The sequence below is a fragment of the Galeopterus variegatus genome, unplaced genomic scaffold, assembly GCF_000696425.1.
Source record: "Galeopterus variegatus unplaced genomic scaffold, G_variegatus-3.0.2 Scaffold2516, whole genome shotgun sequence".
In the NCBI taxonomy this organism is placed as follows: Eukaryota; Metazoa; Chordata; class Mammalia; order Dermoptera; family Cynocephalidae; genus Galeopterus; species Galeopterus variegatus.
The window spans coordinates 281,272-291,655 of record NW_007728627.1 but is presented as its reverse complement, the minus strand read 5'-3'; the positions used below and the strand labels follow the sequence as shown (position 1 = coordinate 291,655).

The window sequence follows — 10,384 nt, the reverse complement described above, 5'->3', positions numbered from 1 at the left end:
TGGTCCGGGGTCCCTTCCCGCCCTGTGTTGTTGGTCCCCGGTGGCGAGGAACCAACAAAGACAGCTAGCTCATTGACAATAGCCACCAAAAAAATAAAATACTTAGAAATAAAGTTAGCCAAGGATATGAAAAATCACTATGAAGAGAACTACAAACCACTGTTCAGAGAAATTAAGGAGGACACAAGAAGATGAAAAGATATCCCATGCTCTTGGATTGGAAGAATTAACATTGTGAAAATGTCCATATTACCCAAAGTAATGTAGAGACTCAATACAATCCCCTTCAAAATTGCAATGACATTTTTCTCAGAAATGGAAAAAACTATCCAGACACTTATATGGAATAACAAAAGACCACAAATAGCCATAACAATCCTGAGGGAAAAAAATAAAGCTAGAGGCATAATGCTACCTGACTTTAAACTATACTACAAAGCTACAATGACCAAAACAACATGGTACTGGCATAAAAACAGACACACAGATCAATCGAATAGAAATAGAGTGCCAGAAATCAATCCATACACCTACAGCCATCTGATCTTTGACAAAGGTGCCATGTCTACATACTGGGGAAGAGATGTCTCTTCAGCAAATGGTGCTGGGAAAACCGGATATCCATACACAGGAGAATGAAACTAGACCCATACCTCTCACCATATATCAAAATCAACTCAAAATGGATTAAAGAATTAAAAATACATCCAGAAACAATAAAACTCCTTAAAGAAAACATAGGGGAAACACTCTGGGAAGTAGCAGTGGGTACAGACTTCATGAATATGACCCTAAAAGCACAGGCAACCAAAGGAAAAATAAACAAATGGGATTATATCAAACTAAAAAGCTTCTGTTCAGCAAAAGAAACAACCAACAGAGTGAAAAGACGACCAACAGAGAGAGAAAATACTTGCAAAATACACATCTAACAAAGGATTAATATCCAGAATACACAAGGAACTCAAACAACTTCACAGCAAAAAAAAAAAAATAACCCAATTAAAAACTAGCCAAAGGAGCTGAATAGGCATTTCTCAAAGGAGGATACACGAATGGCCAACAGACATGAAAAAGTGCTCATCAACACTCAGCATTTGGGAAGTGCAAATTGAAACCACACTGAGATACCATCTCACTCCAGTTAGATGGGCTAACATCCAAAAGACTGAGAATGATAAATGCTGGTGAGGTTGCGGAGAAAAAGGAACTCTCTTACACTGTTGGTGGGACTGCAAAATGGTGCAGCCTTTATGGAAAATGGTATGGAGTTTCCTCAAACAATTACAGATAGATCTACCACATGACTCAGCTATTCTACTGCTGGGAATATACCCAGAGGAATGGAAATCATCATGCCGAAGGGATACCTGTACTCCCATGTTTACTACAGCACTATTTACAACAGTCAAGAGTTGGAACCAGCCTAAATGTCCACCATCAGATGAGTGGTTAAGAAAACTGTGGTATATCTACACAATGGAATAATACTCTGCTATAAAAAAGAATGAAATACTACCATTTGCAACAACATGGATGGTCTTAGAGAAAATTAAGTGAAACAGTGAGGCACAGAAAGAGAAATACCACATGTTCTCACTTATAAGTGGGAGCTAAAAATAAACAAACAAACAAATAAATAAATAAACAAATAAATAAATGGTGGGTGGGAGAAAAAGACACAACAATCACAACAATTCCTTCAACTTAAGACAAGTGAACAGATATGATGTAGTTGGTGGGGGAGGGGACAGAGAGAGGGGGGAAAGAGGAACAGGTAAAGGAACACAAAAATCTGCTACAATGTACATTGAGAATTTAAAATAAAATAAAATAAGATAAAATAAAAAATAAATAAAATTTTAAAAAATAAAATTCAATGAAAGCAAGGACTTTGTTTTGTTCACTAAAGACACCAAGGGCCAAGCACAGTGTTCCCCAAAAATACATTCTGCATAAATGCTGAATGAGATGCGACAGGAAGCCACACAAAGAGTTCAGTAGTTGTCATTTATAAGTCCTCACACATTTCCTAAACCGTATTTGAGAAGACTAAACAATGTAAACAAGAACAAAAACGTCTTACCTCCTGCAATGACAAAATGGCTCAGGGCATTTTCATTTCGGTACACATTTAGACCAGTGTGCACTGAGCTGGGAGGAAAGGAGAAGGAAAACATAAGGTTCAAAGCATAACCCATTTACCATCCTGACCGCTATTTTCACTAAAGTCACAGGTTTAGAAAGGCCTACTGTATCAACCCCTAGTCTCATTCTAGGCCCCTTCAATATATTCCTGACTGCTAATATGCCTATGGGGTTTCTAGGTGAAGTTTCTCCTGCTGAAGAATGAAGCAAAAAACAATGAAACCTCTGGAATAAACATTCACTTAGAAACACAAAAAGTTTTTTTTGAAGAATTTCTCTTTCTTAGAAACCTTGCATCTATTCTGATCCTAATTGGTAGACCTTCATCATGGATGCCTTTTACATGGATAGACAAAAGTTCTGAAGAAAAAGGCATTATGATTCACTTTCATGTGGATGCTCAGTTTTTATAATCCCACTTGCTCAAAAGATGCACTCCTAAAAAAAATATCAGGATCATCTCTCACAATTCAGAGAACTTACTTGAATACAGTCACAAACACTGTAGTTCTCCAACTCCAGCGCCAGCCATACCGAATGAAGCCTCGTGTGGCAGCACGATGTGCACATTGCTAAAGTTAATTAAAAAAAACTGTGAGGTTCTAGGAGTCCCTCATACTCTCCTTATTCTAAAACTATGGTGGAGCAATGTCAACTATGGATTATTCATGTATATCTAAACAGATAGAAACGATAGAAAATCTCTAGAAGTATCATTCTTTAAGTATTGAGGCTTAAGCAAAAGTCCCATGTACATCCTATTCTATCAGGAGATGGAAGAGGAACTAGGAATCGCCACTGTAAACCTAGTAACCCATCAATGAAGTACCTACTGAGAATCTATGTGGCAACCATCATGACAGACATAAAACCAGTATTAGACATGCTTTTTACATTCGAGAAATCTTGGGGAAAAGAAAAACATAAAGAACAACATCTAAGTAAATGCTAAATTAAAGGGCAAGTATTAAAGTAATACAGATTTGCAAGAGAAGAACAGAGAAAGAAAAAATAATACTTACTGACCACCCTCTATGTAAAAAGTGTATTAACATATTACCTCCTTTAATCTTTACAACATTCTCTTCAGGAAGGTGTTTTAATTTTAACTAAAGCTTAGGAGGAAGTTTATAATCAATATCACCCATCCAGAAAGGAACAAAGTCAGAACTGTAAGATACACTGTCTGTTTCCACAGCCCATTTTCACTAGACCACCATGGAACAAGTTTGGTATAATATCATGAGGTAAAGTCTGGAGTTTTAAAGAATCTGAGAGAATCCCCAAACAGATCCTTAATTACTATGTGATCTTGGGCAAATCAAAACTTCTCTGAGAAGTACTGAGAGGAAAAAAAAAAAAATCTTCTCTGAGAGGTATCAGTGTAAACTCTTGGCTTAAATAGGTAGATAGACCTTGATACAGATGTGTGTACACACACACATACAACACACACTCTTAATTCTGCCTAGGGGATAAAAGCAGTGATACCCAGGTAGTGACAAACACACCTAGCACCCAGATGTTGGATTCTAAATACCATTCTCCACTAAAAGAAACTTGAGCTTCTTGGAGAAATAGCTAATTCCAGGGCTGGTACTGGAAAAGTAAAAGATGAGTCAAGAACGGTTTACTGTGCCAAAAAACAAAGGCATGCTAAAAGAATGATAGGGACTTATCAAAAGGACACAGGCTCTAGCTTAAAGGGATCCAATTGTTCAAATCCAGGTCAATTTGGGTATCAAAATAAATAATAGTAATGGATTATAAACCTATAAAATAAAATAAGAATCCATGAGTCCATACTGATATAAATTATAAATGGATAAATAAATAAGTAAATGGGGAGGAGAAATACTTCCTTAGAGCAGAATACTAACCAATAAATGTAGAAAAAGTGATAGCACTTAGAAAGTGGTTATTTGGGGGCTGGCTGGTCAACTCAGAACATGATGTTGATAACACCAAGGTCAAGAGTTCAGATCCCCAAACTTTGGTCAGAACATGATGTTGATAACACCAAGGTCAAGAGTTCAGATCCCCAAACCAGCCAGCTGCCAAAAAACCAAGAAAGTGGTCATTTGGCAACCACCACAGTAATAACTGTTTCAGGCAAGGATCATCATTGAATGCTAAAACTAGAGGGTAGAAATTTGATGAAAAATAAGATATTTACATAATCTCAAAGGAACTAACAAGTATCCATAAAATTACAAAAGGAAAAAAATAGTAATTCGACAGTGGATAAACCTGGCAGCAGCCAACTTAACCAAAAAACTAAAGTAACCAAGAAACTAAAGAAAACATCACTAGTGAAGGGATACATATTATGTGCTTCTGAAAAAAAAAGAAAAAAAGAAAAAAAAATGTACTCAAAAAGATACAATATCAATTCTAGAGTATTCCTGCTAAAAACATAGGCTAAATCTAATCATGACAAACCATCAAACAAATCCAAGTTGAGGGACATTCTACAAAATAAATGGCCTTTAGTCTTCAAAACTGTCAAGGTCATGGAAGACAAAGACAGACACAGAAACTCTTCCAGACTAAAAGAGACTAAAGCGGCATGACAGGCAAATTCAACATCGGAGCTAGTATTACATCCTGGATGAGAAAATGTATGTTTTTAATTCATTTTTTAGATAAATGATATTAGTGGGACAACTAGCAAAATTTACAGAAAGTCTGCAGATATCAGTACTGTATCAGTGTTTATTTTCTGATCTTGATAATTATAATTGTAGCTATATAAAAGACTGTCCGTTTTTAGAGAATACACACTGAAGTATTCATGTCTATAGCAATTCAGAAAAAAAAAGTACATATTATAGAGAGAGATAACAATAAAGGAAACATGATAAAATATTAACATTTGGAGAATCTGTGTGAAAGGTATACAGGAAATCTTTTTTCCTTTTTTTTGGAGGCTGGCCCGTACAGGGATCTGATCCCTTAACCTTGGGTGTTACAACACCATGCCCTAACCAACTGAGCAACCAGCTAGCCCTCCAAGCTTTTGCAACTTTGCTTTAAATCTGACAAAATTTCAAACAAGAAAGTTAAAAAAACTCTCTGAGCTTTAATTAAATTACTTCACCTATACAACAGAATTCATGTAAATAATGAGTTATATAATGATATAACAAATGAGTTAGCACTCTATAAACTGTAAAGTTATAAATGTTATTATTTTAGTGTGAGCTAGTGTACTCGTGGAGGCTTTATGAATGAGGAAAATATGTTACAGCTGAACCTTGATGATTTTTCAGAGGATTAGAAATGTATTTCAGAAATAAGAGCCATAGCGGTGATCCCAAACTTGCCTGTTGTAAAGATAAGCGGTCTGACAATTAGTACTTCCACTGTTATTAAGTATAGACTTTATTTCTTTACTCTGACATCCTATACCCCTCCCCCAACACCAAGACCTAACTGAACCATTGTTTCCATTGTTATTTAGATTCTCTAACATCCTAACACCATCCCCCGAACCCCAAGACCTACCTGAATCATTAAGTGTAAAGTGAATTGCTAAGTCGCTGTGCCCCCAGATACCTTTAGATCACCAGTACATACCACAGCATCAAACCGGTTATGATAAATCTCTGCTTGACTCTGTTCAATGTAGCGTTGTTTAGCATGAATAAAAGCTGGTATTCCCCCATAAACCCAGCCAATGATGCCTGCTGAAACTGCTGCCCTACAGATATTGTCAAGCTCCTTTGAAGTTCTCTGCTGTTCACTAAAACATCAAAAAGACAATGTTGTTTGGGATTAGTTTATGGATATTGCTCTCCAAAAGACACTATGATCAGAATTACCCCAAATGCTAATACCACAACATTTTTCATTATGGAGAGAAGTGATAAAATCCTTTGCTGAATTAAACAGTGCAGTTATATTAAAAGTAATATAAATCTCAGACAAAACTAATCTATGCTGTTAAAAATTAAAACAGTGGTTACTCTTGGGAAGGCAGTGACTGGAAGGGACACAAAAGTGAGCTTCTTGGATGCTGGTAACAATCTCTAGGTGTTGGTTACACAGCTATGTTCAGTTTGTGAAAATTCATTGATAAGTATACTTAGGTACATTTTTCTAAATGCATATTATACTCTAATAGAAAAATGTTTCAAAGTGTTTTTATTTGATGACCATTACAACTACACCAGACCCCTGGAAACAGGGAGAAGTTGTGAGTTAGATGTAGAGACCAGTAATTCTCTTTCTGAATTTTAAGCTGACTTTTAGAAGTCGCACAAACTCCTAAGATTTTATGGCAATGTACAAAAGAATGAAAACATGGATATTAAAAAAAAAAAAATGAAAACCCTATCTTACTATTTAATTTTTATGACACACTCATATAGGCCTGTACTATACAAAGCATTGGGAAAGCTCACTATCGGCAGCAAAGGCCAATCTAAAACAACAAGGAAAAACTACTGTTTAATTCAATGTATTACACTCAAACACATAAGAAACTAGAACTGCTAATGGAGGTTCTAAGATGTCCTCCTGAAACTGCTCTAAGGAATAGCTAAGTTTTTAAATTTTAAGTTGTTATAAATAATGGCTTTCTAGGTAACTACTAAGTGTTTTCTTACTTACATAATTGCTTTCTTAAGAGACTGTACAAGTGTTTATCTAATTTTCAATAATCACAACATTTCTGAAATAAGAACGAGGGAGTCTTTACAGTTCCTGCATCTACAAGAAAGTTCAAGATCTTAGAAAACTGTAATTCTTAGTTATGTCAATAGGAAAACTGTTATAATTTGAACTTTATTATTTTATCTTTCATAGTGTATAAGACCCCAAACAACATCCACATAAAAACTGGTCTATGGTAGAACTCAGAAAAGAAAAAATGTAAAAGAGTTTAAGATTTAACAAGCCAGGAGATGTATATGCTTCGCCTCTTTTTTATCTCTTTGAATAATTTTATGATATAAGTGATATTTATCTCCATTTTATCAATTTGGAAATAGGGGCTCTAAGAAGTTATACGGTTGGTCCAAACAACTATTGAATGGTGGAGAAGAAAATAACAGACACAGTGGAGGAGTGGACCTAGGCTACAAGTAACAATGGGGTTGTGGTCACTCCCTGCTAACTGAACTACAGCCAGATCACAAGCTCTCTGAACCTTGGTTTCCTCATCCAGACATGGAGGGGAGCACGAAAGTTGCATAATCTTCCAAATTTCTTTCAGCTCCAACATTCTGTGGTTTATAAAGTTGATCAAAATACCCTCTTCTGTTATACACTACATACGATCTTTCACAAATACCTAAAATACTGGAAGGACAACCGAGAAAAGCTGCCTCATTATCTTTAAAATAGACGATGAAAACTAAACAAAGAAATTAAATAAAAGTTTGCCAGCCCACTTGCCTCAACTACCTCAGCAACGTTTCAACTTTTTTTTTTTTTAAAAAGATGACCGGTAAGGGGATCTCAACCCTTGGCTTGGTGTTGTCAGCACCACGCTCACCCAGTGAGCAAACCGGCCATCCCTATATAGGATCCGAACCCGTGGCCTTGGTGTTATCAGCACCGCACTCTACCGAGTGAGCCACAGGCCGGCCCTCAACTTTTAACTTAACCACTTGATAACACGTGAGTATGGTAAATTACTTCACGAAAGGACAAACTTTTCACCAGTAATGAAGAAATAAATTAATAAATGAATTAGATATCCTGAGCTTTTATTAGATAAAATTAATTTAAAGGGTTATCCTTTATTCTGAAATACTGTCTTGCTTATTTTAAAATCTAGCTAATATCTTTCATTTTACAAAATGATGAGACAACAGTTGCTACTATTTTTAATTCCTAATTTGGCAAAATAAAAAATGGACAACTCTCTCTGTCCCACCACTGGGGGATGAGGGAGGGAACGCTACTGGTCATGAAATACCTATGTTTGGCATAAACTGAAATACTAAAAAGAATACTGAAATGGATTTCTGCAGACATGGGTTCCGGGGCCAATTCTGGCACTAACTAGTTTGGTTTAACTCTTCTAATCCGTAAAATTAAGGGCTTGATTGCGCTAAGACTATATTCCCTAAATATCTCTAAAAGATCTGACTTTCAGTGAATCTGACTCCTACCATTTAAAAAGCTGCCTGTAAACCAACAGAACTACCAAATGTCAATGTCAGGCTCTAAGCTTGTAGTACAAATATTACAACCTCAAATATCACTTGAAGATGAACCACAGCACCCCTGGGGTCGCGGCTGTCCCTGGCTGCAGGATACCTCCTTCGCGGCCCCCGCCTCCCACCTCCCACAGACCCTAGGCTCTTTTACTCTTTGACAAACAGCTCCAGCAGGCGGTCCCATCCGGATTCCGGGTAATGGGGTTTGGGGACGAAGGGAGGCAGCTTCTTATCCTCGGCAAGAACCTCCGAATCGGCAGCCACAGCTTCGGCCGCAAAGACTCGGGGGAAAGGACTCAGTACCCTGAAAAGGAGGCTCCGCGGCGCCAGCGGCGGCACTTCCATGACCCTCTCCCGACCTGCGAGAAGACACACGTGGGCGCTCAGAACCGCAGGCCGCAAGAAGGCGCCATGGAAGAAGGTGAGGCTAACTGCACAAGTGAGTGAATATCCGTGCACTAATCTGCGGTCACAACGCTCCACAATCTTGCCCTCAGTGACGGGTGTCACTTTGTAGTCCCTTGGAAACACGAGACGGGAAGCCCCTCCCCTACCAGGGCAAAGGCCAAGGGGTGGGGCGACAGCGCACCACGGCGGAGCCCTAGCTGAAAACGCTTCCGGTTGGGGGCGGGAGGGGCCGCGGCCGCTCCAGGCCCGGGCCCGGAAATGAGTTGGGAGAAAGCAACCTCGCTTTGGCTTGGTACGCAGGCGAGGTCTAGGCCGGGTTATTCTCAGCTTGAGGCGGTCACACGCAGAAGTAATTTAGCGTATTTAAGATGCCAGAAATCCCACGTAAATAAAGTTCAGTGTTGGATGCACTGGAGAACGGAAAAAGGGAAAGGCGATTTGCGCGAAAACAAGTCCCACCCGCCCTGGCACGTCTCGAGGTCTCCCAGGTTGGGCGGGGTTCATTCGTACCCATCAGGTTTCCGAAAGGACGGATGCGTTGGGGATGGGTCTTGGTGCCAGCTACGCTAATATTTTGAGAACGCTTTTGAAGAGTTAGCTTTTGGCAGTTCTTCACAAGGTGGATTTCACTCCCCTTAGTTCATCTGCCTACTGCTTCCCAAAGGCAGAATTTCTGGAATTTCTGTCAAGTGTTTTATTGTTTGATAGTCCATCAGTAATTTCCCGTCACTACAGCCTCTGCTAACATACGCTTCGAGGTATAATTTTCATTGAAATGCACGCACTTAAAATATTTTCAAACTGGTTTGTATAATTTCATAAAATCCTTGTTAGTCACTGAACATATTCCTGTATTCTCTTTGCTAATCCATACTTAACCTCCTTAAATCCTTTCTAATTGTAATTCAAAATTGCTACACTCTTTAGTAGGATACAGGAAATAGAATTCTGGAATTTGACAGCTGAAAATTCTATAAATAAGGCCCAGAAAAGTGACTGAGTGATTATTTGAATTAGTGATAGTGCCACGAAGATGTCTCTGGTGCTTCGGAAACAAAATTAGATTCAGCACCCATCATGGCACTTAATACATTGCATCATGATTTCCTACTTGCCAATCTGTCTCAGTAGATTAACCTTGAAGCCAGACCACAAATAATCATTTCTGATTCTCCAGGACCTTGCATGGGGTGTCTGGCATGTAGTAGGTGTTCAGTAAATATTCGTTGAATGAATTCAGATCCCCTGACTCCTGGCTCTAGGTTGCTGCTTATTCCACATTAGGTAGAGGTGGGAACCAGGATAAGGTCCCAAGGCCTGAAAGCCCAGGAAAATGGCTGTGCAGCCTGCCTAGCCTGCATGTAGAAAAATCTAAATGCTTCCCTTCAGATGACCCCAGGATTCACTAGCCTGTACATACAAATGAGGTCATATTAACAAATTTCACTAACTCCATTGCTGCTTTCTCCTTTGGCAATTGGAGACTGATCCCCAAGATTCCTTTTGCCACCTAGTACTTCAAGAAAGTTCCCAGCCCATTGGCTACTGTACTGCTCACTGTTGCTGCTGTTCCATCTCAGCTCTCTCAGACTGTCACCCTCCCTCATTCATACTTCCCCAAACCCTCAAGGCTTGCCTTCTCTTACCGCTAGGGAATA

The 10,384-nt window shown here is 38.6% G+C and overlaps 1 protein-coding gene across 1 annotated transcript; it reads right to left on the bottom strand.

Moving 5' to 3' along the window:
- Window positions 1-2,021: 2,021 nt before the first annotated feature.
- Window positions 2,022-8,820, bottom strand: LOC103598142 (complex I assembly factor TIMMDC1, mitochondrial-like). The gene is made up of 4 exons (XM_008582089.1): window positions 8,470-8,820; window positions 5,728-5,893; window positions 2,632-2,720; window positions 2,022-2,154 (listed from the first exon to the last, which is right to left on the bottom strand). Exons 1-4 carry the CDS (start codon window positions 8,661-8,663, stop codon window positions 2,022-2,024), a joined length of 582 nt encoding a protein of 193 aa, XP_008580311.1. The 5' UTR covers window positions 8,664-8,820.
- Between the last annotated feature and the right edge of the window lie 1,564 nt (window positions 8,821-10,384).

Excerpts from the sequence above, each read along its gene's own strand:
- LOC103598142 (XM_008582089.1), bottom strand. The coding sequence starts at position 8,663 with ATGGAAGTGCCGCCGCTGGCGCCGCGGAGCCTCCTTTTCAGGGTACTG. Across the intron at positions 2,721-5,727 it reads ATAACCGGTTTGATGCTGTG|CAATGTGCACATCGTGCTGC; the intron begins GTATGTACTGGT and ends AATTAACTTTAG. Across the intron at positions 2,155-2,631 it reads GTGTTTGTGACTGTATTCAA|CTCAGTGCACACTGGTCTAA; the intron begins GTAAGTTCTCTG and ends CTTTCCTCCCAG.